General features: G+C 42.0%; 1 protein-coding gene across 1 annotated transcript; it reads right to left on the bottom strand.

The window, feature by feature from the left end:
• Window positions 1-562: 562 nt before the first annotated feature.
• CASC3 (CASC3 exon junction complex subunit) lies at window positions 563-26,633 on the bottom strand. The gene is made up of 14 exons (XM_031468164.2): window positions 26,332-26,633; window positions 25,921-25,948; window positions 25,573-25,610; window positions 8,339-8,497; window positions 8,098-8,249; window positions 7,360-7,536; window positions 6,500-7,185; window positions 5,110-5,174; window positions 4,698-4,812; window positions 4,359-4,457; window positions 3,889-4,103; window positions 3,142-3,264; window positions 2,759-2,822; window positions 563-2,274 (listed from the first exon to the last, which is right to left on the bottom strand). The coding sequence occupies exons 1-13, from the start codon at window positions 26,560-26,562 to the stop codon at window positions 2,799-2,801; spliced, it is 2,112 nt and encodes a 703-aa protein (XP_031324024.1). The 5' UTR covers window positions 26,563-26,633; the 3' UTR covers window positions 563-2,274; window positions 2,759-2,798.
• Between the last annotated feature and the right edge of the window lie 287 nt (window positions 26,634-26,920).

Here is a 26,920-nt window from a genome sequence, read left to right as displayed (position 1 = left end):
TACCAGGTGGCCTAGGTAACTGGCAGCATGAGCCAGAGCAGGTCCTTTAGTTGGCCCTCTTCTTTACCTGTGCTAAGATTGACAGGAGCCCTAGGCTGTGGTACTTGATACTTCAGTGCCAGCGCATATCTTACTTTTCAAGAAGATAACCAGAAACTGACAGGTAACTGACTGTACCTCAATAAAAAAAAAAAAAAAAAAAAAAAAAAAGATAGCTAGCTGCGTCTTCCCCTCATGCAGGACCTGGTACAGTTTGTATTGACATCTGGCGCATTACCCTGAAAAACTTACTTGCCAAACACAAAGGCATAAGGGATACTAGATGTTCCTGTGGGTAAGCAGCATTTCATTAGTTTTTCTGCCCCTGTGTCTATGTGGCAATGTGATTAGGAAAATTGATCAGAAGTACGGTCACTTGTGGCCTCACAGGGACTCCTCACCTCTTTAGGCTTCCATTTCACATGTCTGAGCTGGCTTGAATTGTGACTATGACTCTAGGGAACTGGGGAGTCCTCTTCCCTTCCTCCCAATCAAGACTCATGCAAAACACTGGCAAAGGAGCCAAGTTTACATGTCTAAATTTTATTATCTCCAAATCACAATGCCAATCACATAGGTGCACCCTTTAAAACAGTAACAAACAACAATACACATGGAGAAATTCTTGCAACACAACACAGCAGACCAACAGAGACAAATGTCACAGTGTCTTAAGGTCTGGGAATCTGGGCACACTGCCCACTGGCTTGAGGAGACATCTTCAGGTTTAAGGCAAAGGGAACAGCCTACACAAAAGGCACAACCACCAGCTACCCCTGGAAGAATCTCTTAGTTATTTCCTCCTTGGGGGGTTATAGTTTGAGTGCCTCTCTCCCTTCCCCACCCCACACCTGTGACTCAGAGTGGTTAAGCCAGCTGCTGAAGAGAAGAAACAGATTAGTGACATGACTCGGGGAGAGACACAACTGCCACCTTCTCCCTCAGGTTTTATAGGACAGGGACAGTGGCCAAGTCACCCCTGGCAGATTCAAGTGCTGCAGTAACAGGAATCTCTTCCGCAGAGGCAGCAGGGGAGTGGTTCAGTGCCACAGACAGGGAGGAAAGGAGGGAGGAGCCCTTGCCCTGAAAGTGACTGTCTTCCTTAGGCTTTAAGCCCAGGGGTGGTATCTTCTGTTTGCAAGGACAGAAGTAAAACTTAGGGAAAATAAGGTAGTAACATCTAGAACACTTATAGCCAGAAAGACATGGAGAAGAGCAATTGCAAAGGACAGGGAAGAGCGCTTACTGGGTTTGCCTCTAGAGAGATGCATTGGTCCACAGCAACTGGAAAAGGGGGTGTGGCAGATGGGATAGAAAGAAGAGCAGAGCCCTCAAACGCCACTTACCTCAAAGACTGAGCCCTGAGGACTGTGTGAATACACACCCCTGAGGTGCAAAGGCTCTCACTCCACCCTCCCTTTCTCACTAAAGCATCTGGTTTGCCATCTCTCCCCACTGTTGAGACTCTGCCTTCAGTACAGAACTGAAGCCTACCAGAGTACAGAGACAGATGGAGGCTCAGAATCCTAAAAAATGCAGTCAAGAAGGGCTCCTACCGCATTCATTGAGCTTTTCTCCACAATGGGACACTGTGCAGACACCAATGTTTCCACAGGGTTAGAAGAGTTAAGAGAGTCCAAGTATACAATAATAAAGGCCAACCAAAAATGAAAGGTCAGCTCTTTGTAGACTTAGTGGGGGAAGACTGGCTGGTAAGTTCTCAATTATTTGGGATGCAGGGAAGAACCAAAAGAGAACTCAGAGGAGCTAGCAAACCAGAGAATGATCTTGTTTCATTTAAAGGCAGAGAGAGAGAAAAAGAGAGAAAGAGGAAAACTAAAAGGATATCAATTTAACAATAGCAAGCCAGGCTTTAAAAACAAACATCTTAGAAAACAAAACAAACAGGGAGGAGCTCCCCTGGGAGCAGAAGACGCTTGAAGTTCCCAGGAGGAAGTGAAGAAGAGCGAAAGATGTGGGCTCCTAGATGGAGACCCGGGAGCCCAGACTGTCCAGATCTCTGCTCCTCTGAGCACAGCCAACTCAGGTAAACACTGGAAATGGGAGGAAGTCCACTGGTTTCTCCCTTTCTCCAACAGAGCCTGTCCTCAGAGGAAGGTGGGGGTCCCCCTCACTCAGCTGCTTGCTGGCAGGAGCCACCCTGGATCTTTGAAGCCCTCTTGGTAGTGACAGCTGTGGTATTCTCTTCTCTTCTGGGTTCTCACCTCTGCTGTCCTGACAAGGGTGGGAAAAAAGGGAAGAGCCACCAAAGTGTTAGTGGACCTTTTGGGCATTTACGACTTAGTTTCAAAAAGCTACATTTCTAAAGAACGTATCTTAAAGTAATATCCCTAAAACAAAACAACACAACAAACCCCCCATGGTCTCTCCCCTCCATAACCTTTAGAACTGGCTCTGCTGTAACACCTCAAATTTAGATTTCCCTTTTCCTTAATAAAGAATGCCCTCCTGCATTTTTTCCTTGCAGCTTCCCAAATGAAATGTTGCCAAATTAAATAATGGTTTCTACTCAATCTTGTTCTATCCACTCACAAAACAAAGAAACAGGCAAATTTTGGGATTCCTCTAAGCAACCCCTAACCCCGAGATATCCCATGCTTACAACTTAAAGCATTAATTAGGTGACTGTTTGTTAAGCAAGTAAGCATGAATATTAGTTTTAAAATGTTCTAAGAGTCATAATAACTTGTATACTTACTTTTATATGATGCTAGATTTTAAATATTCAGAAATTCATATTAACTGGAACCCCTGCTTACAACCTGAAATAATAAAGTTGGAATTTATTATCAGGTCATTACAAAGAAAGAAAAGAAAAAAGAAAAGAAAAAAGAAAAGAAAAGAAAAGAAAAGAAAAGAAAAGAAAAGAAAAGAAAAGAGAAAAGAAAAGAAAAAAAGAAAGAAAGAAAGAAAAGAAAAGAAAAGAAAAGAAAAGAAAAGAAAAGAAAAGAAAAGAAAAGAAAGAAAGAAAGAAAGAAAAAAACCCTTTCCATAGAAACACACTCAGAAAAGGAGGATAATCCGAAGAGAAGGAAGGTCCACTTACGTAGGATGTGCCCTAAACAAGGGAAGTTCTCATACCTCAGGTGGTGGAGGCTTGATGGTGACTGGCTGGGGAGTCCTCCGGGGTGGGGAGGGCTTTGGCTGCACCTGCTGCTGGGCGGGGTTATAGTAGGTCACTCCTCCATATACCTGTGATGGGGCCTGGGACCCCAAAAAGCAAGAAGGAAAAAAAAGCAATTAATTCATCCAAACTGTGATGAACAGGAAATATTATTCAGGTACCAAAGTAAGAGTATAGGAAATTTTTAATTTTTAAAATCTTTAAGCTGCCCTCCTTTAAAATAAAGTGATCACTCATTTCTGCCTTAATATGTCCTAACATGCTTCCCACTTCTTCAAAGTACTGCCCAATTTTCTCTAATTCCTACCATCAGCTGACAAATGGAAGAGACTGAGCTCAGTGGTGACACTCCAGATACCAGATGGTGTCAACCTGTTGGGAATTAAACAGTACAGGGCGGGGAAGGGCTGGTAAGGAGAATACAGCTCCTTTATGCAGTTGAACAAACAGTAGACATGGCCACCTAAGACATACCAAAATACCTGAATGAAACACCATTAAAGAAACAGAAGAGAATAAACACATGATGGGCATTACATAAGCTGCACTTCCAGCTCCTGACCACCAAGAGGCGTCCTGGCACCACATGCAAATCAACAGCATTGAAATGTTTTCTCAAATTCCTTAAGGATTCTCCCTATACTACATTCCTGTCTGATTTTTTAAAGGTTGTGTACCTAGGCAAATCTCACTAGCCATCTCACCTGCGTGTTAGGATACAGATGAGGAGGTGGTGGAGGAGGCAGTGCCCCTGGAGCATAAGGGTAACTGGGATTACCAAAGTTCATGACGCCTGGAGCAGAAAAGTAAGTCGGAGCAAGCAACTGCTGAGGTGGTGGCTGTCCTGGAGACATGGATACTGGTGGGGGATAGAGGCCTGGATTAGGCAGAGGCGCCGGTGTCTGGTGGGGATGTAAACCTGGACAGGGAGAAGAAAACAAAATTGAAACAGAAGATAATACCATTTCCACAGGATGGCCTGGCTGGACTGCTCAGCACAAACAGGCTCAGGATGAAGTCCTCAGGATGGACCCAAGAGGAGTTTGTTGCCCAAGCAGCCAAAGTGGCCAACCTCATAAGCAAGCAGCGCAGAGCTCAGGAGGATGGGGTTTGTGAAGCTCCCAACACACATCCTCATGTACTGGAAGCATACAAGCAGAGGTGCAAAGCTTACCTGGGTGGGGAAGGTGCATTTCTGGCTGCACAATCATGCCCTGAGGAGGCAGTGGGGCAGGGCTGTCACCATGGGTATAGATTGGTCCCTGGAACTGCACTGTAAGATATCACATTGGGACTCTCATAAACCCTCACTCTTCACATCACACAGACAAGTCTTCTTGTCTCCCAAACCCTTGAAAAGATGTTCTCAATTTTCCATGTGAAGAAAACAGCAACCAGAGAATGTTTGTTAATCACTGTAAGAGGTGAGACGGGGAATTCAGGAGGCAGGAGGCTGGTCTCTTAGTTCACTTCGCCTGCCAAGAAAGGTACCCCAAAATAAGAATAAACTCACATGGATCATAGTAATGTCCCTCCATGATACTGATGTGTACAGGAGGGGCAGGGGGCTCTGGCACAGGTCTTTGCCGTTGAGATGAATAGCGTTTGGCTCGCCCACCCTGGACACCCTGAAATAAAGAAAGATGTCTGAACAAGAAGACTTCCAAAGGGCTGACTCTCATCAAGTTCCACCCTCCTTTAGGCACTGCAAAGCACTTACTTGGTAATGACAGTGTTCAAAAAATGTGCAAAATGAATTGAAAAACCAATGAAAAGCATCAAGATCTAAACCGAGATAGTACCCTACATTTCTGAAGACCCAAGTTAAAAGAAACATAGGAAACATGGGAAAACTGATTCAGTTTAAACAGTGAGCAAGCTGTGACATGCAACCCCCTACATCTACCCTTTTCCCCCTTCTGTACCATTTCTTCCATCCGGTTAAACTGAGGTGGAGGTCCTGCTCCCATGTGCATGTGGTTGGGCATACCTGAAATATACCAAAAAAGTCACCGCTGCAGAGCAGACAGATATGAATGGGACTAAAGATACCATCAAGAAAATGACAGGCTGAAGAATCCAACACAGGGAATAGCTTTCTTCTTTTAAACTAACAAAATTCCTTTTAAACTATCTCTGCTTCCTATCAACACTAGCATTTGGAAATTTACCCCCACTGCCTGCCACCTTGATATAGCAATAAAGCCTTTGAACATTAAAAAAATTACTTCAGTGAGAAAATTGCAAGTTCAAAACCTCCCCATTAAATACTTCCCTGTACAGAATTCCTGGGAGGTTATCATTAGTACATTAGATTATCAAACACATTGAAAAATCTCAGCCCTAAAGTTTCGGAGCAACAACTGGACAGGGGAGGATGTTCTAAATCTACCTGATCATTCCTGCCACAGAGGTCTGGGCTAGGAAGTATGGGAAGAGATTCCCCTCTGGCTGAAGGAACGTTCAGGACAAAAAAGGAATGTTCTAGAGACTATCTTCCAGTGATAAGGCACTGGCAGGAGAGTGAACTCCTCTATCCAAAGATCAACTCCAGGTCCAGTTTAGACTATCTTCGTTTTTGGTGTTCAAAAATCATGCACACCAGAGAAGGATGCTGAAATTCCCAGTCCAAATGAGGAATTCCAATCTTTAAGTTCGAATTAGATGTCAAAAACTAAGGAAAAGGTCCTTTGATCTCTCTGATTGGAAGAAGAAAAAATGAATGGGCAAGAAGGGTGGGAGATAGGTCCTAGTCCCCAGCACTGTGCTGTCCAACATGATACCCACTAGCCACATGTGGCTATTTAAATTTCAATTAATTAAAAGTTCAGTTTCTCAGTCACTCTGTCCACATTACAAGTATTCAAAAGCACCATCATTACAGAAAGTTCTACTGGGCATCTTGGCTCTAGAAGATTGAGGAAATTTGAGAGGCTTTCCTTTAAAAGAGATTAGAAGATACTCATCCAAATTCAAATGCAGCTTTTGCCTTCAAACATTTAACCATTAGCTCAAATAATAAGAACACTGCTTTCTTCTACTTTTTCCACAGAGAGTGGTAAAGGATTCTGCACTCAGGAGCTCAATATTGATGACTGACCAGTTAATAGTAAGCAAAGTAGTGGGGTAGTCTTGCATAATAGATAAAATGGCTCTAGAATCTTTGGATGAATATATCTATGAATCCACCTGTTTCTTGTAGTTAATGAAAATAAAGATATCATCAGACACCACAACCCTGAGACTTAAGTCCCATGCCCCTAAATCCAATGATGCAAAGAGAATAAAGCTAGTCACTAACCCTAAGGTACCTACCCCGAAGCTCACGTGACTGCAGGAATGAAGGCTGCCCTGGGCTCCAATTCTGTTCTGCTATATTTAGTTGTGCCACATCTTGTTCAAGTCCACCTGTAGTAGAATCCACCGGGGCCTCCCAGTTCCCAGTCTTAGCAGGTGGAGGAGGGGTAGTTTCTGGGACTGGAGGTGCTGAGGTCAGCCCTTCAGGTGGAGGAGGCACCTCCTCTGCAACCTTGACTGCATCTCCAGCTTTGATTCTGGTTCTTCTTGCCCGGGAGTAGGATTTCTTCTCAATAGGCCTGTCAGGGGCCGGTGGTGCAGCGTCAGGAGTAGGATTTGCTATCTCCGGAGCTGCCTCTTCCTTCTCAGGACTGCCAAGCACTTGAGCATCTGCTTCTGGAGATGGATCCCTGACAGGAGTCTGCTCCAGGCGCCGGGACCGGTAACTAGTCTCATGTTTAACAGTCTCACCAGACCGGCAGGCATGCTGTCCACCAGCTTCCACAGATCTAAAACCAGCACGACCTTCCTTGAAGCCCCCAGATCGAGAGTAATTCCTGGGAACAGACATGCGGCCAGTACCTGCAGCATTCCTGTTGATAAATGTCCTTGGTGGTAGGGTGCCCCCAGGACCCTGGTGGCGATGGGACTTATTTGGCCGCTCACCAATCCAGTTTGGATCTCTCTGTGGAGGACTTCCAAACCTGAACAAATGGAGAATGGAGAAATAACAAGTAGCGCCACTAGAGATACAAACTGAGGGTCACAGAAACTTCCAATATTCCTCATCCATTCAATTATGAGCTAGAATGGCATTTTAAAAAGCAGAGTTTTTTTTCCTGCAAATACCAACAGTGTAGGCTCCCAAATTTCCTCACCTGGGTTTCCGGATTCTTCGGGGTTTGATGTCATCAGGATTGTGAGCTGAGCGGATGTCATAGCCATAAAGAGCAATGAGCTCCTGGCGGGACTTGGGAGCCTGCTCATCTTCCCGAAACTTGTCATGCTCCCAGCGACCCTCATCCTTCCATAGCTTTCGCTGACGTCCCTTGGGTCTGGTTAAAACCAGGGAAAAGTGTCTTAGGTTGGCAGACTCTGCCAAATAAAGATGTTCATGAAATAAACAGGGCTGGGCAGGGAAACAGCAGGAACGCAGGTAGTCTCTCCATCTTCCTAGACAGGTTATACAAAACGGGCCTTCCAAAAGCAAGAGGGCATCACAGCACCCTAGGGCCCGTGGGCTCAAATTTAACAGGAACAAAAATGAGGAAAGACTTCACTTCAAACTACTTGGCACTCTGGAAACACTTCTCTCCTCTAAGGCCACCTGTGAAAGTATTTCATATCCCCAGAGGCCTTGAGCCTCAGAGTACTTAGGAAGGCAGTGGAAGTGTGGGTCTGGATCCCAGCTCCTCCACTAAGAATTACTAAATGTGCTAAGTCTTACTCTGCTCGTTTGTACAAGAGGGATAATCATAATATTTACCTTAAAATGTTGTGAATGGTAAATGAGACAATACAGGTGAAGCATTTAGCAAAGTGCCTGGCACAGCGAAAGCACTAAATACATACTAACGTAACTAACATACTGCATAGCAGTAGCAAGTGGCTGTTACCTGACTTCCTCCTCCTGAGTCTGCCCTCGAAGATCATGCTCAAAAAAGAGCCCTTTCCGGGGTATGTATGCTGGGTTCTTCCGATCTTCATCATCATCCAAATGCTTAGGGCCCTTTTTATCGACTTTGTTCTCCACAGGCTCTGTGCTTTCCTGTTGGACAGAAAAAGGGCTCCTTATTTACTCCAAGGTTAAGAGCCTCTATTCCAGAACCCAAATGGAGGCCTCTGGTGGGTACTAACCTGTCCATCCCCACTTTGCCTCTCTCCAGTCACAGTGCCTTTGCTGTCAGGCTTTTCTTCTCCCTTCTCTTCTTTTGCTGAAGAATTAGCAGCATCATTGGCTTCTGATTTCAGCTCCACTTTGGAGTTTTCCTCTTCACTGTACTCCCCTTCATCACCCTGAAAAAAGTTTCCCTGTCAGCCATGGAGGTAAGATCTGAACAGTGCATTTTTAAATTTTCCATTCTTTAGGAAAACATCTAACAAATTTTACTACAATGTAAGAATTAAAAGTAAATGTATCAGGAGAAGATGGCGGAGTAGAAGGACGCTCGCAGGTCACCCTCTCCCACAGATACACCAAGACCCACAACTACAGACCCACTCAGCCAACCAGAGCACCTGTGGAACTCCGACAGAACATCGCCCTCTTCAAAAGATAAAGACGCCAAAAATCTGGTAGGAGAAAAGGAAAAAAGAAAGAACAAAAGGCAAAGCAGTGCAGGACGGGTCCCGCGGGGAGGGAGCGGCAAAGGAGGACTGGCGCTCGCTCGCTGGGTCTCCCCTCTCCAACTGAGAGGCCAGCGGGACTGAGGGGGAGCCTCCGAGGCTCGGATCTGTACAGAGCAGCCCTTGACTAACAGAACTAAGTTAAACGGGCACAGAGCGTCCCCCCGACACCCAGCCTGAGACGCGGGCCGGCAGCCGCGGGCAGGGCCAGGCTGCACAAGCCGGGCGGAGGACGGAAGTGGCCTGCACGGAGGCAGCCCCGGGGAACGCAAGGGGCTGCGCGCCGTGGCTGTGGGTGCACAGGGCAGAACAACCTGGGCCCTCCATAAAACAGCAAGGTTGATGTGCTCTCGGGGGAAGGGTGCACACCCCCATCTCTGAAAACCCGCGGAAAGTTTTCGGGGGAAGAGAGGCGGGGCTCAGGCACAGCCGCCATATCCTCCGCGCTGAGCACTCAGGCGGGGGCGGGGGCGAAACCTGCATCCGCACCGAAGGGCTTAGCAGCCTCAAAGGCCAGCCTGAGACTGGCCTGCAGCCCGGGGCAGATAGGATCCTTCCATCCTGGTCCCTCAGAGAACTTGCTCCACAAAGACAAACAAGGAGCTGGGTTTTGGCTCGGAGCAGGGACAGGGCTGTCCCTCGGTCTTCCCCGAGCCCACCCGCGGAGCGCCAACCAGGGCGGAGCGCCGACCAGGGCGGAGCGCGCAGCCGCACAGAGCAGCGGAGCTACCGGCTGCGGCGCAGGTAGAGCGAGAGCGGCCCCCCGCCTTCCGCCTTCGGGGCAGGAACACAGCCCCTGACCGAGGTGCTGGGAGGGGGCACGACCCGCCCTCCTACCCGGCCAGTCTGCAACATCTGACTGCGGCATCCGGAGGGGCAGCGACCCACCCGCCCACAGCAGAGACCTGCACCTGACCCAGTGTTAGGAGGAGGCGCGATCTGCTTGCCGACAGGTGCTGGGAGCAGAAAAGAAGAGGGCGCCAACGGAGGGCCTCTGAAAACAGCAAGCTGAGCTTCCAAAACAGGACGAAGACAGAAAGACTTCACATTAAAAGCACACAGACTCCAGGAGAACACCGACAACCCCCCCCCCCTTTTTTTTTTAATCTGTTTTTACCTGTTCTATTTTCTATTACTCTCTTAATCTTTACTTCTTAATTCATTTCTATTTCTCTTGGGTTTTGATGTCCTGCTATTGATTAGACACAGGTTTCAAATACATCTATTCATCTCCCCCCCCCTTTTTTTGTAAAGGTTTCAAAAGGACGTCTCAACCCGATTAATACTCTGCTTCAACTCACTCTTCTATTATTCATTATACACTGTTTTCAAACCCTCTTTCTCCCTTCTTTTAAAATTCTTTCTCTCTCATTTTTTTTTCTTTTTTTCCTAAGTTCTATTCCTAAATAGGCATCAGATAGATAAAATCCTTAAGGACCAAAATAAACAACTGATACTCCATAAACCACAGTGCCAAAGAGGTATGAGCAAGATGAAGAAGCAGAAAAACCTTTCCCAATTAAAAGAACAAGAGAAATCCCCTGAAAGAAAGATCAAAGAAATAGACATCGATAGCCTACTAGATCAAGATTTCAAAAAAGGAGTGATCGAATTGCTGAAGGAATTAAAAGAGATAGTGTTTAGAGATATAAAATATGTCAAAAATGAAATTGAAGCTATAAAGAAGAGCCAAGTAGAATGGGTAAACTCATTGACAGAGATGAGGAATGATCTAATAGCTGTGCAAAGCCGACTAGATAATGCAGAGGAACGAATTAGTGATCTAGAAGACAGGGCAATAGAAAGCACCCATTCAGAAGAACTACAAGAGAAGCAAATAAAAAATAATGAAAATAGCATAAGGGACCTATGGGATAATATAAAGCGTCCCAATCTTCGCATAATAGGGGTCCCAGAAGGAGAAGAAAGATCAAAGGGGATTGAAAAGGTTTTTGAAGAAATCATGACTGAAAACTTCCCAAACTTAAAGAAGGAATCAGATATCCAAGTACAGGAAGCTCAGAGGGTCCCAAACAGGAAGAACTCAAATAGACCCACACCAAGACATATCATAATCAAGATGGCCAGAGTCAAGGATAAAGAAATGATTCTAAAGGCAGCAAGAGAAAAGCAAAGAGTAAGTTACAAGGGAACCCCCATAAGGCTCTCAGCTGATTTCTCTACACAAACACTACAGGCCAGAAGGGAGTGGCAAGATATATTCAAAGCCCTGAATGAAAAAAAGATGCAGCCTAGGATCCTTTATCCAGCAAGGCTATCCTTGAGGATAGAAGGAGAAATAAAGAGTTTCACAGACAAAAAAAAAGCTGCAGGAGTTTAGCAACACTAAACCCATGCTAAAAGAAATATTGAAAGGGCTATTCTAAATAGAAAAGTAGCAGGATGCTACAGAAATGAGAAACACACAACTGGAAAGGTGATAACTCATGAATTACAAATAAAGTAAACATGAAATTATAAAAGAAGACATACAAATCACTGAGAGTGGGAGAGGGAGGCAGGGAAATATAGAATATTTTTTTCTTTCTTTTTAAAATTTTTTTAACAGTAGGATGGGTTTGAGATCATGTTACTATCAGTTTAATAAAAACAGTTATAGTAATGGGTTGATAGATTTACAAAAAAGGGTAACCACAAGCCAAAAATTTACAAAGGAGTCACAAAAATTAAATAAAATCCATGATAATACAAAGGAAAATTACCAAGCCACAAAAGGAAGAAGAAAGGAACAAAGAGGATATACCAATTCAACTGCAAAGATAAGTTCAAAACGGCAATAAACACACATCTATCATTAATTACTGTAAATGTTAATGGACTAAATGCTCCAGTCAAAAGACACAGAGTGGCAGACTGGATAATAAAGCAAGAAGCTTCAATATGCTGCATACAAGAGACCCACTTTAGGGAGAAGGACACATATAGATTGAGAGTGAAAGGATGGAAAAGGATACTCCATGCAAATGGAAAAGCCAAAAAAGCAGGTGTTGCAGTACTGATATCAGACAAAATAGACTTTAAAACAAAGGCCATAAAGAAAGATAAAGAAGGACATTTTATAATGATTAAAGGAGTGATACAAGATGAGGATATTACACTCGTTAATATATATGCACCCAATATAGGAGCACCTAAGTACATACAAGAATTACTAACAGAGATAAAGGGGGATATTGATGGGAATACAATCATAGTTGGAGATTTTAGCACTGCATTAACATCACTAGACAGATCTTCCAGACAGAAAATAAACAAGGCAACAGAGAAATTAAATACTACAATAGAAAAACTAGATTTGGTGGATATTTTCAGAGCATTACACCCCCAAAAAATAGGATATACATTCTTTTCAAGTGCACATGGAACATTTTCCAGGATCGATCATGTACTTGGGCACAAAAGAAACCTCAACAATTTTAAGAAGATAGAAATTATCTCAAGCATCTTTACTGACCACAATGCCATGAAACTGGAAATCAACAACAGAGAAACAAAAGAGAAAAAAAGGAAAGCATGGAGATTAAACAATATGTTATTGAAAAAACAATGGATCAATGAGGAAATCAAAGCTGAAATTAAAAAATACCTTGAGACAAATGATAATGAAAGCACAACCACTCAAAACCTATGGGACACAGCAAAGGCAGTGCTAAGAGCGAAGTTTATAGCGATACAGGCCTTCCTCAAAAAAGAAGAACAATCTCAAATAAACAATTTAACCCACCACCTGAATGAATTAGAAAAAGAAGAACAAAAAGCCCCAAAAAGCAGCAGAAGGAAGGAAATAATAAAGATCAGAGAGGAATTAAATACAATAGAGATTAACAAGACCATAGAAAAAATCAACCAAACCAAAAGCTGGTTTTTTGAAAAAGTAAATAAAATCGACAAACCTCTGGCCAAACTCACAAAGAAGAAAAAAGAGAGAGCACAAATTAGCAAAATAAGAAAGGAAAATGGAGAAATTACAACAAACAAAATAGAAATACAGAATATCATATGAGAATATTATGAAAAACTATATGGAACCAAACTGGATAACCTAGAGGAGATGGACAAGTTTCTGGAAACGTACTGTCCACCAAAACTGAATCAAGAAGAATCTGAACACTTGAACAATCCGATCACTAGAAAGGAAATAGAAATAGCAATTAAAAACCTCCCTACAAATAAAAGTCCAGAACCGGACGGCTTCACCGGGGAATTCTACCAAACATACAAAGAAGAACTCATACCAGTCCTTCTCAAACTCTTCCAGACGATTGAAAAGGAGGGAATACTCCCAAACTCATTCTATGAAGCCACCATCACCCTGATACCAAAACCAGGCAAAGACACTACAAAAAAAGAGAATTATAGGCCAATATCACTGATGAACATAGACGCCAAAATCCTCACTAAAATTTTAGCAAATAGAATCCAACAACACATAAAAAAGATTATACATCATGACCAAGTGGGGTTCATCCCAGGGACACAAGGCTGGTTCAACATACGCAAATCAATCAGTGTAATACATCACATCAACAAGAGAAAGGACAAAAACCACATGATCATCTCAATCGATGCAGAAAAAGCATTTGATAAAATTCAACACCCATTTATGATAAAAACTCTCGCCAAAGTGGGTATAGAGGGAACATATCTCAACATAATAAAAGCTATATATGACAAACCTACAGCCAGCATAGTACTCAACAGTGAAAAACTCAAAAGCTTCCCACTAAAATCTGGGACAAGACAAGGATGCCCACTATCACCACTCCTATTCAACATAGTCCTGGAAGTCCTAGCCACAGCAGTCAGGCAAGAGAAAGAAGTAAAAGGGATCCAAATTGGAAAAGAAGAGGTAAAAGTGTCATTATATGCTGATGACATGTTACTATATATAGAAAACCCTAAAAGGTCCACACAAAAGCTACTAGAGCTGATTGAAGAATTCAGCAAGGTAGCAGGTTACAAAATTAACGTTCAAAAATCAGTTGCATTTCTTTACACTAACGATAAATCAACAGAAGAAGAAAGTAAAGAAACAATCCCCTTTAAAATAGCACCCAAAGTAATAAAATATCTGGGAATAAATCTAACCAAGGAGGTGAAAGAATTATACACAGAAAACTATAAACCATTGATGAAGGAAATTAAAGAAGACTTTAAAAAATGGAAAGATATTCCATGCTCTTGGATTGGAAGAATCAATATTGTTAAAATGGTCACACTGCCCAAGGCAATCTACAGATTTAATGCAATCCCTATCCAATTACTCAGGACATATTTCACAGAACTAGAAAAAATCATAATAAAATTCATATGGAACCATCAAAGACCTAGAATTGCCAAAGCATTACTGAAGAGAAAGAAAGAGGCTGGAAGAATAACTCTCCCAGACTTCAGACAATACTATAGAGCTACAGTCATCAAGACAGCATGGTATTGGTACCAAAACAGACATATAGACCAATGGAACAGAATAGAGAGCCCAGAAATGAACCCACAAACTTTTGGTCAACTCATCTTTGACAAAGGAGGCAAGAATATACATTGGAATAAAGACAGTCTCTTCAGCAAATGGTGTTGGGAAAACTGGACAGCAGCATGTAAAACAATGAAGCTAGAACACTCCCTTACACCATATACAAAAATCAACTCAAAATGGATTAAAGACTTAAACATAAGACAAGATACAATAAACTTCCTAGAGGAAAACATAGGCAAAACATTATCTGACATACATTTAAAAAATTTTCTCCTAGAAGAAATAAAAGCAAGAATAAACAAATGGGACCTAATGAAACTTACAAGCTTCTGCACAGAAAAGGAAACCAGAAATAAAACAAGAAGAAAACCTACGGAATGGGAGAAAATTTTTGCAAGTGAAACCGACAAAGGCTTGATCTCCAGAATATATAAGCAGCTCATACGACTCAATAAGAAAAAAATAAACAACCCAATCCAAAAATGGGCAGAAGACCTAAACAAGCAATTCTCCAAGGAAGACATACAAATGATCAAAAAGCACATGAAAAAATGCTCAATATCACTAATTATCAGAGAAATGCAAATCAAAACTACAATGAGGTATCACCTCACACCAGTCAGAATGGCCGTCATTCAAAAATCCACAAATGACAAATGCTGGAGAGGCTGTGGAGAAAGGGGAACCCTCCTACACTGCTGGTGGGAATGCAGTTTGGTGCAGCCACTATGGAAAACAGTGTGGAGATTCCTCAAAAGACTAGGAATAGACTTACCATATGACCCAGGAATCCCACTCCTGGGCTTGTATCCAGAAGGAAATCTACTTCAGGATGACACCTGCACCCCAATGTTCATAGCAGCACTATTTACAATAGCCAAAACATGGAAACAGCCTAAATGTCCATCAACAGGTGACTGGATAAAGAAGAGGTGGTATATTTATACAATGGAATACTACTCAGCCATAAAAACCGACAACATAATGCCATTTGCAGCAACATGGATGCTCCTGGAGAATGTCATTCTAAGTGAAGTAAGCCAGAAAGAGAAAGAAAAATACCATATGAGATCGCTCATATGTGGAATCTAAAAAACAAAAACAAAAACAAACAAACAAAAACAAAGCGTAAATAAAGGACAGAAATAGACTCACAGACAGAGAATACAGACTTGTGGTTACCAGGGGGGTGGAGGGTGGGAAGGGATAGACTGGGATTTCAAAATTGTAGAATAGACTACACTATATAGCACAGGAAAATATACACAAAATGTTATGATAACTCACAGAGAAAAAAATGTGACAATGAGTGTGTATATGTCCATGAATAACTGAAAAATTGTGCTGAACACTGGAATTTGACACAACATTGTAAAACGATTATAAATCAATAAAAAATGTTAAATGATGGCAAAAAAAAAAAGTAAATGTATCAACATTCTTACTGAAGTTTCTACAGAACAGAAGCATTGTTAAAATAATAAAAAGCACATTTAAAAATATATATACATACATACATGTGCTATAATAGATCCCTGTGGGTTTTCCAGGAAGATATGCAAGGAACTGTTAACAACGGCAGCCTCTTTCACTAAACTTATCATGATGATCATTTCATGATGTTAAGTCAAATCATCATGCTGTACACCTTAAACTTATACAGTGCTGCATGTCAATTATATCTCAATAAAACTGGAAGGGGGAGAAAAACACAGTGGCAGCCTCTAGGGAAGGAGCCCAGGGGATATGGATGGGAGGCCTTTAAGTGTCTAGTATACAGAAGGAGCTTTATCTTCGTCAATAATTTTTCTCTCTCTCTCAATGAATTGTCTCTTAAACATGCAGGGCCTAATAACTACACTCTAACTCAAGTTGTGAATACTCTCATTTCAAAATGGCCTAGAGCAGACATTCTCACCCTTTTAAACTATGTGAACTCCCTTTTAGGATTTAAAATTTTCATGGATCCCCATGAGACTATAGCTCAGTATAGTATCCACTGACTGAGAAAACATGTAATGACAAACAACTGCTAGACATTCAATAATACTTTAAAATACATTCACATTATTCATTAATACATATTCAAAAATAGTGGTACATAAAGGTGGGAGGTGTAGATTTAGTCTATAGATAATGAGAGTAGAGCTAGTGAATTTGCAAATCCTTATAACTCACTCCATGATTTCTTGAAGCACTATTACCCTCAAGTTGGAAAATAGTGGCTTACATTTTGATGTCTATGATATGAATACTAATTTTCTGCAGCATGAGTCCCTTAGCCCACAACTCTGTTCAGAATGACAATCATAAAATTTTGACTTGGAAAACTTTAGAAAAACTTGTACAACCATCACACCTTAAAAATGAAAAAAATTAAAGCCCAAGTGCTCTCTCCTCTCCACCTTCTTGCCTGTCTTACCAAATCAAGATTAGATAATCCAATCAACTATATTTCAATTTTAAAAAGATTGGATGATTGGGGGAAACTCGGTGAAGAGTACACAGGACCTCTTTGTACTTCTTTTTAAACTTACTGTGAATCTGTAATTATTTCAAAATAAAGCAATAATGAAAAATTTTGGAAAAAAAAAAAAAGACTGGATAATCCCAACATACAGTGTTGGGTCTCCCCAAAAAAAGAAGGATCCTTAGGCCATCCTCTAAATAGGGGCCACTAGAAAAGACTGGGCAGAAATCAACTACACTTCAATTAAAAAATAAAAAAGGGTTAGGCAATAGCGGTGTGGCTAGTTCTAGGCAGGGAAAAGGAGCAGCTAAGGCTCATGTTAAGGGGACTGGCATTAGACTAAAGTTACTCTCATATGCTTGTCCTCCAAAGGCTGGGACCTAAGGAGGCAGAGCTATAGACTAGGGAAGTACATTTAGAGACCTGTAAGGACACAAAGTAATGAGTTCAAGGGAGGGTAGGGTGGTCTAGTCCCCACTACTGGGTTAACATGTCACAGTACCAGTATACCTCTGCCACCTGGTAGGTACGTGTACATTGGTCTCTTATTCTCCTATTGGGTCTGACCCTCAACCTGAACCAGACCGTCTCCTAACTCCAGACCCAGGAAGGCCTCAGGAATCTGGTCAAAGAGACTCACTGTGAGATTCCTGATGAAGCAAGCCCTCAAGCTCTAAGTTTCTGACCTTTTTTTTGAAATAGGGTTGAGTCTGCCTGATTGATCCAAACAAGGCAATTAATAATTCCCCTTCCCCTTAATTTCCTACTCAGCATCAGGATATTTCAGCCTGTAAGTGTTTTGGGTTAGGATTCCTAGAAAGGTGATACTGTTATAAAACCCACAGAACTGAGGAGGATTGCCTGACCATGCCCACACTATGAGAACCAAGCCTTTACCTACAGCTTTTTAACAACCAAGTACCCTTGATTCTTCCCATTTTCCATCAATCACAGTAAGTTTTCTCTCCTCTTGAGTCGGGGATAGGTGGGTGTTAATCATTTAGTTCTTTCCTTGGTCCTATGTTCCCTACAGGTTTTGTAGCAGAAATTGCAAGAATCTTGCTTGGTGTATAAGTGACCTTAATTCATTACTCCCCCTACCCCCTCCACTGACTGAATTCAAACATCTTAAAATAGTATCAGCACGATTAATGACAACTTTGTTTTATGCTCTATCCTCTCTAGTCTGTGGTGGAATGTCAAATGAGGCAACTCTTTTATTCCAAATGAGAATCTAATTTTGTTTCCAGGGCAGGACAGAAAGATACAAATAGCACAGTGCTGAGGAGACTCCAAATCAGAGTCAAAGTCTGGTCTCACTGAAGCCAAGGTGCTAACCTAGGGTCAAGCCCCTTTGGCTATGGGCTGACATCAAAACCCTTTTTCAGGGACAAACTCTCCTAGTGCTGACTCTCTCATTCAGTGAACACTTTTCCCAACTCTAAAGCCTAGCTCTCCTCTGAAGCAACTGCGCTCCTGGCAGAATTCTCATGCAGAGGCTTTAGCTCATTTTCCCACTCCCCACATACTGCAGAGTAGGAGGTAAAATTTGTATCTTCCTCATTCTCAGTGTCTCTAACTCTGCCACCACATTTTAAACTCCTGCTCCTCTGAGGCTTCTATCACCTAGCTATACAGGTATCCCCTGCTTTTTGAAAGTTCACTTTTATGAAAGACCTACATTAGTACCTGTTTTCATAAACTGAAAGAAATTTTAAGAGAATTTTTGTTGTAAGAAAAAAGGCAAAAGTGAAAATAGCACTCAATGTTTGTTTTGCAGTGAGCTGTCATCCAGGTAGCTCCGCACCCCAAGCAGAGAGCGGCACAGCCAAGCTCCTTCCCTGGGAGCTACACTCAGCCTCTCACCGTTAAGGTGCCACAGCTCTGAACCATGACTGTGAGCATCTGTGCTTTATCTCAATTTATTTTGTGCATCCCTTAGCAAGATGTGTCCTAAGGTCATTGCTTCTTTGCTTTACGCCATTTCAGCTTACGAAAGGTCTCACAGGGACACTCAAGGGGGAAACCTGTACCTCTGTGCCTCTGCCTGGGCCCCACCCTGTCACTGACTTAAAGACTTTGGCAGTGAGTTCACAGTCTTCACCTCCACTTCAGTCATCCACTTCCACATACACAATCCAGACCAGTCTCACCTGGAACTGCTATACATTTTGTTAAAGTAAACCTGATCCACTTTAAAAAAATCTTAAATTTAAATGCCCCAGACTTTGATCAAAACTGCCACATGCAAAAGAATGAAGTTAGACTCTTATGTTACCCCTTACACAAAAATTAACTCAAAATGGACCAAAGACCTAAAATATAAGAACTATGAAACTCTTAGAAGAAAACATGACTTTTGATTTGGCATAAATTCAGCAAAAGCTTCTTAGATATGACACCAAACACACAAGCAACAAAAGAAGAAACAGATATACTGGACTTTATCAAAATTGAAACTTTACATGATCACGAAAGTGAAAAGACTACCCAAAGAATGGGAAAAAATATTTGCAAATCATGTCTCTGGTAAGAAACTTACATCTAGAATATATAAAGAACTCTTACAGCTCAATAATAAAAAGACAATCCAATAAAAAAACAGACAAGGTATCTGAATAGCCACTTCTCCTAGGAAGATACACAAACAGCCAATAAGCACAAGAAAAATGCTCAAGATTATTCATTAGTCATTAGAAAAATACAAATCAAAATGAGGTATCATTTCACACTGATTAGGATGGCTACAATAAAAAAATCAAGACAATAGTAAGTGTTGTTGAGTATGCGGAGAAACTGGTATCCCCATACATTACCGCTGAGAATGTAAAATGGTGCAGCTGCTTTGGAAAACAGTTTGGCAATTCCTCAAACGATTAAACAGAGTTACCATATGACTCACAACTCCTACACAATTCCTACATACATACCCAAAAGAAATGAAAACATACATCCACACAAAAACTTGTACACTAGGGTTTACAGCAGCATTATTCACAGTAACAAAAAAATAGAAACCCAATGTTCATTGTTGGACGAATGGATAAATAAAATGTGGTATAATCATACAATGCAGTATCATTCAGCCATAACAAGGAATGAAGTACTGATGCAAGCTACAGCTTGGATGAAAACCTTGGAAACATTATGCTAAGTGAAAGAAGCCAGTCATATTACATTATGTTATCATATATATGATTCCGTTCATACAGATGGCCAGAATGGAGAAATCTCTAGAACAGAAAGATTTGTGGCTGCTTAAGGCTGGAGGGAATGAGGATGGGAACTGCAGAGGGTGGATAACAACTAAAGGCTGCAGGATTTCATTCTGAGGTGACGAAAATGTTCTGAAATTGACTGTGGCAATAGTCACACATATTTGTATATACTAAAAACAACAGAATTGTTTACCTTAAATGGGTAAGTTGTGGAGGTGGGTATAGCTCAGTGGTAGAATGCAGTGCTTAGCACTTAAACCTGGGTTTAAAACCAGGTACTTCCATTAAAAAAAGAAAAAGAAGAAGAAATAAACCTAATTACCCCCCCATTTTTTTTAAGTATTAATAAATAAATAAATGGGTAAATTGAATGGCACATAAATTATATCTCAATAAAGCTGTTTTTAAAAATAATCCTGCCTGTTATTCCTGATTTCCCCAGTTATTCCCTTACCTTCTCATCTCCAACTTCTTAAGACATCCACTCCCTTGACCTTTCCACATTCTCCCTACCAATCAGTCCTTTTCCACACTCACTTCCCTCTCTCCCTAGACTCTATGGCCCACTCATTTCAATCACTACTAGCAACTCCCTCAAGCCCCCTACTCCCATGGGCCCAAGACTAGATTAACCAAAAGGTCTGCTTTTTCTAGGCCTACAATGAGACTACTGATTATCACTACAGGGAGTTAAAAAAAAAAATCATACAACTTCACACATCAGTGTCACCTCCAATCTCAACTACTCAAACTATCTTTAGTCTCAGAACTCCTGCACTGTCCCGCCACCAACAACCATTCTTGATGTCCTTCCTTCTATTTCACAAGGAAAACAAAACAAAGAATGGAATACTAGCTTCCTCCTCATACACCTTTCCTTCCCACCTCTCTATAATTCTAATGAAGATGTTTTCCTTGTCTGGTTCCTATTTCTTCTCACATACTCAGTCAAGGACACCAGTACACTTATTACCTCTCTCTCCCTTTTCTTTCCTTTTCTACTCATTTCTTCAATTTTTAGCCATACTTGAGTCTCCAACTTTAAAAAATAATTCCAAACCTTCTCTTGACCTCATAGACTTCTTTCCAGCTATCCTCTCTCTAGCCTCCCCTCCATAGTCAAATTTGTTTAAAACATTTTCTTGGAGGGTTCTGGGAAAACGGCAGCAGCATAGTTTTTGATCTTTTCAAATATATACATGAAATGGGAGCTTCTGACAGCAAAATCAAAGCCCTCTGGACAACATTCACAACAAAACTAGGTTACAAGGTATCCCCCAGGCCTCAAAATATAAACACGTACGAACAAAATATCAATAGCCACAAGATCTCCATCAGATTGGTATCAGTGCTGGAGAAAGCAGAGAGGAGTCAACGGACATGAAAGTAGGAGAACCCTGAACTAGTCAACAGTATTCAATAGAACGCAAAACTGAACACAACAGCTGAAATCAGAAGGGGCTTTACTCTCTACAACATGTGAGCTTAAAAGGGTCCTGCAGTGAAAAGGTCTGAAAGGGCTACAGCAGTCTAACCTCTCTGAAATCCTGAAACCAATCTGGCTGCCAAGGTTCCTTTTAAGAACAGGGTCCCATACTGAAGATAAACCTGTTGAGAACAGAATCAAGTTGAGCAGAAGAGGGACAAAAGAAATGAAGGAAAAGAGAAGGTCCAAACCAAGTTAGAGAAGGGAACAAAAGCAAGAAATCTCAGAAAGTAAAAAAAAAAAAAAAGAAATCTCAGAAAGTAAGTTACCACATTTTTTAACACTACTACAGGGCAACAACAGAAGAGGGAGCTCTTTTATGAAAAAGCTACTCTGAGCCATACTACCTTTGAAAATCAGGAAAAGTAATTTTACATAAAAATCAACAAAAGAAAAATATAGAGGCCAAACCCCATACAAACTTACTATGAGAAAAAAAAGTAGAAAAGCATTCCTATAATGAAAGCATGCCAGAAAGACATGTGTGTATCATATCAAAATTATAACTTCTATTTCAAAATAAGTAAAAAAGATAGTAAGAATATTACATAAGGCATGGAAGAACATCATTCAGAATTAGAAAAATTCAAAAATGAAATGAAAGAACTGAGGAAGGCATTAGAAATGTTTAAAAAATCATTTCAAATACAAAGTCTAAAACTAGAAGGAACACAAGAGTGAATAAGAAACACAATAATGCCTTATGAGAAATAAAAAGTGAAAAAGAAGAAAATATTTAAAGATCAAAAGGAAGTGAACAAACAGATAAAAAGGATTAGAGAGAAAGGGTGAAGTACCGAAGACAGGAAAAGAATATTTGGACAGAAGTTTCACAACACACTGTATGGCACATCTCATACCTGTGAGCACTGACCTAGAATGATGAACTCTAAGACAAATTCTAATAGAATTATTGGGCCTTAAAAAACATATATACTAGGAATATCTAGACAAAAATAGCAAGGACTTGTAAGGGAAAGAAAATCAGGTGGGCGGAGGGTAATAGCTCAGTGATAGAGCGCCTGCTTAGCATGCATGAGGTCCTGGGTTCAAATCCCCAGTACCTCCACTAAAAAAAAAGAGAGAAAGAAAGAGAATTAGGTGATCATCATTCAGTTTTGTGCAAGACAAAAGCTTTGGCTCACACTGGTATCTTCCAGATCCATGGAAAGACAATTCACAAGAAATACAAAGGACAGAGAGAGCATGCTGAGTTGAACCATTAGCGAGCAACCTTCAAAATCTTTTCAAAAAGACATACTGTAAAGAAAAGAGAGGGATGAAAAACTAACCTGTGGACTAACATATAGATCAAATTTTAAGTAATAGGCAAGACTAAATGTCTAGGTAAATACAGTTAGTAACCAAGAAGTAATGCAAGCAAGTAACAGATTACTATGAAAGGCAAGATATCAAGTCTTCTCCAATCTAGACCAGTGCTGTTCAATAGGACTTTCTGGGATGATGGAAATGTTTTTATCTACACCCATGTGGCTACTCAGTACTTAAAACGTGGCTACTGCAACTGAGGAATTGAATTTTTAAGTTTAATTAGTTTAAATCGCCACATTTGGCTGATGACTACCACAGTTGACAAAGCAGAACTACACCCCTCTCTTAAATTTCATACAATACATACTAGATACTGCCACTTCAAAGTCCCACATGTTCCTCAATCTCAAATCATCCAAAACAACCTAACACTGTCCTTTCTGAAATCTCCTCCTCCTGTGGTCCCTTTCTTAGTGAATAACACCATTCAGCAACCTAGGCATCCCTTTGACTCCTTTTTAATTCAGGCTCCACTTTCAGTCAATTAAGAAGTTCTGTTAGTATCACCTAAATATCTCTTAAATCTGTCTATGTCTTGCCAGTCCCTCTGCCAGGTATGTCCCTTCTTCAGGGCACCACCATGTTCCTTGGACTATCCTAACAACCTCTTAACAGCTCTGTCTTCAGTCTTGCCTTATCCACCGTTCATCCTCTACACTCAAGTCTCCAATAGCCTTTCCTTCCTTGCTATTAGGGTAACATCCAAACTCATTTATATACTGTATGGGAAACTGCTATAAATTCAGTCACCAAATCCCACTGAACACTCCATACTGCCTGACAGTCTTCCTAATGTTTCCATTCTCCAGTGACTGCTGCAAACATTCCTCACTCCAAAACCTCTTACCTCCCTTATACTCTTTGTAGATAACTTTACCACTGACTTCAGAGAAAATAAACCATCTCATCACCACATTCTGTCAATTCCATAGCCTAAACAATTTTCAGCACTGTCCACTTCTATTTTCACTGCCACCACTCCACGCCACTTCCTAGACTTCCCCAATAGCTTTAACTAGTTTTTCTGTCTCTAATGTTGCTTCCATCAGATCAATTCTCCCCATTGCACACGAAGTAACTGTTATAAAAATGATAAAAATTCTCAAATATTACTGTGTATAAGCATCATGTGGGATCTTGTCAACATATAAATGTCTGCGTTTTCCCTCCCTCTGCAAGATCCTGTTTCAGTAGGATTTGTTGATGTAGGTGTTGCTTGGATCTGACAAACACTGCTTTAAAATTTAAGCCTAACCTGTATCACATTCTTGTTTAAAACCCTGTTACACTTTTTTACTTCCTTATAATAAAATCCAAATACTTTTTAACCTGGCTTATAAAGTACTTTAAGATTTGGACTGAGATTCATCACTTACCACTAGTCATACTAGACTTTTCATATCCTCCAACTAACAATGCAGTACATCCCTTCCAGTTTTTCTTCCCAGACTGTTCCCTCTGCTTAGAAAACTCTGACTAATTCCTACTCATCCTTCAGGTCTCTATTTGAACATTCGACCCTCCAAGCATTTCCAAAGACTCTAAACCCAGTTAGCTTCCCCTGTTATGTGCTCCTAAAGCACCCTATGCTTCCAATACCATGACACTTACCAAACATTATTATAATTACCTACTTAACTGTCTATATTTTCCCCCTCTGATCTGGAATGTAAATTCCATGAAGGCAGAACCATATCTGTCTTTTACTCCAGTACAACTCCTGGCACTGGGAACAAGTAAGCCCCTGCATTCTCTGGCCTGGTCCCTGCTCACTAATTTGCCTTTATTTCTGGTATCCATCCTGTCCCAACAATGTTCCAGTCACACCAAACTACTTTCAAATTTCCAAATATTCAATCATCTCTCCTGTCTCCCCTGGGCTTTTGCAGCTGTTGTTCCCTCTGCCTAGAACATGCTTTCCCTGGTTAACTCCAATTTATTCTTCCCTGACTAAGATGGATTTAGTACCCAGCCATTAACACCCTACTTAACCCTATTCCCTAGCAGTTGTCCGTCCCTAAGCCCTATGATTGCCTCAATGTTTGTCTGACTTCCTTACTAATTCCCCTCCAGGGCTTAATGGAAAGTCTAATATGTAGTAAAACAGTTCTCTAAAAACTTATATAATGAACCTTTGATCCACAACCCAGATCCTCCTGTATATAACTCCATGACCAAAATGCAGAACTCAGGGCTCTATTCAACAACCCAAGGAAACAAAGAGCCATTCTGATAGCATCTCTAGTAGTTTATCCAATCAAAACAAGCAAGCTCACAAATTTTGGCTTAGGGAAACTTTCTGCTAAAGACAGATAACCTCTATAAACTGAGGGATGTTTCTGACACAAACACTCAGAATCCTACTCTTTTGCGGTCTTCAGATAAACTCAGAAAAAATATCCAACTGGCTGGCTTCACTACCCAGGCATCATAAAGTGGCCTATCAAACATCCTGTGAAGAGCTTCAGGATGTTCTCATTCTATTATTTAGAACCTTATTTTCTTCAGACAGGGTGAAAAACTACTAATAACAGTGTAACACACATGCCCTGAAGAGGCTTATACAATGCTTCCCTTGTTATAACTTAACAAGACCTTCCTTTTATAATAAGTTTTCAGAAGCATAAACAAAGACTGCACAAGAGTTACAAGTAGGTCATGGTACTTTTGAATCACAGGTGTGTACAGATTTTAAAATACACTTTGCAACCTATATCATAGAAAAAAGAACCTATCACTCACTTCTGAGTCTTCTGCACTTTCATAATCCGAGAGAACAGCTGAAAGAAAACAGAAACATGTGAGAAAAAAAAAAAAAGCAACAGAAATTATAATTACATCTCCTGACTGCTTGTGGTGGGTCAAGCTAAAACTCTCATTTAATTCTGACATTAACCTATGAGGTAGATAAAATTATAGTCCCCATATACACATGGAAAACAGATTGAAAGCGCATGCTCTTAAGCACTATGCTACAAAGAGCCACTCTGTGGCACCCTCCCCTAAATCCTTAACAGTCTGAGAGGATGTCAATTGCTGGAAATAAGTGACCTGAGTTTATGGACAAAAAACTGTCATGACGCTACTCACCATCGCCCTCGATACCATCTTCACTCTCCTGAAGGAAAAGAGAAGACATGGATTAGTTCTGTGATTTGCAGAGGGTAGACAGCTCAAGAATGAACACAAAATGGTTGGAAAGGGAGCCAAGGAAAGGTGTATCTTTAAGGTGGCAACCGAGGGAGATCCTGTCTCTTCACCTCCCACCCCAATTTCTGAATAAACATCCGCTTTCCATGCGCAGCAGCTCCGCCCTCCCTCAGAAATCCCCAACCCCAGCTCTTCCCTAGGGGCTCCAGATGCAAACCGCACTGGGATAGCTCTCCTTTTCTGGAACACATCACCCCCAGCATCTACCATCGACTCCCAGCTTGGCATCCTCGCCTACGCCCCGCCCCCCGGCCCGGCCCGCCCCGCCCCGCCCCGCCCGCGCGCACTCACACACTCCGACTCCTCAGCGCTCTTGACCCCCCCGCTCTCCACCCGCCGCAGATGAAGGGCCCCAGCTCGGCCTCCGCGCTGGGACGGCAGAGAGCCGCTGCCACCGCCTCCAGCGCTACCGCTGAAGCTCCCGCCGCCCCGGGCCTGGGAACCGCCGCTGTCCGAGCCGGAAGCACCAGATTCTTCGTCCTCGGTGTCCTGCGAAGCGCGCTGCCGCCGCCGGTCCGCCATCTTACGGAAAACGGCCGCGGCGGGCCAGTTCCTGACGTACCGCGCCCATCGCAGGGGCTGCCGGGAGCCGAGAGCTAGTCCCAGCATGCTTCACTTGCGGCGCTTGTCGCCCGCTTTTATAGGGGGCGGGGTTGGCGGCCAGGCCGGCGGCCTGCGGGACGTTGACGGGCGGGCGGGATTGCGTAAACCGGTGACGTGAGGAGGCGTGGCGCGGCCCCTGACTTCCCCTGGGTAGGGCCGGGGGCGAGGGGAGCTTCACTAGGGCAACTGCTGCGGCTCGTCGTCCGGCCATCTTGGGCTCTCCAAGTGGATAGCGTTGACCTGTTACAGCTTCACCGCGGCACTGGAGCTGTTTCAC

The sequence above is a fragment of the Camelus dromedarius genome, chromosome 16 (assembly GCF_036321535.1).
Source record: "Camelus dromedarius isolate mCamDro1 chromosome 16, mCamDro1.pat, whole genome shotgun sequence".
NCBI lineage: Eukaryota > Metazoa > Chordata > Mammalia > Artiodactyla > Camelidae > Camelus > Camelus dromedarius.
This window is presented reverse-complemented; position numbering and strand designations above follow the sequence as displayed.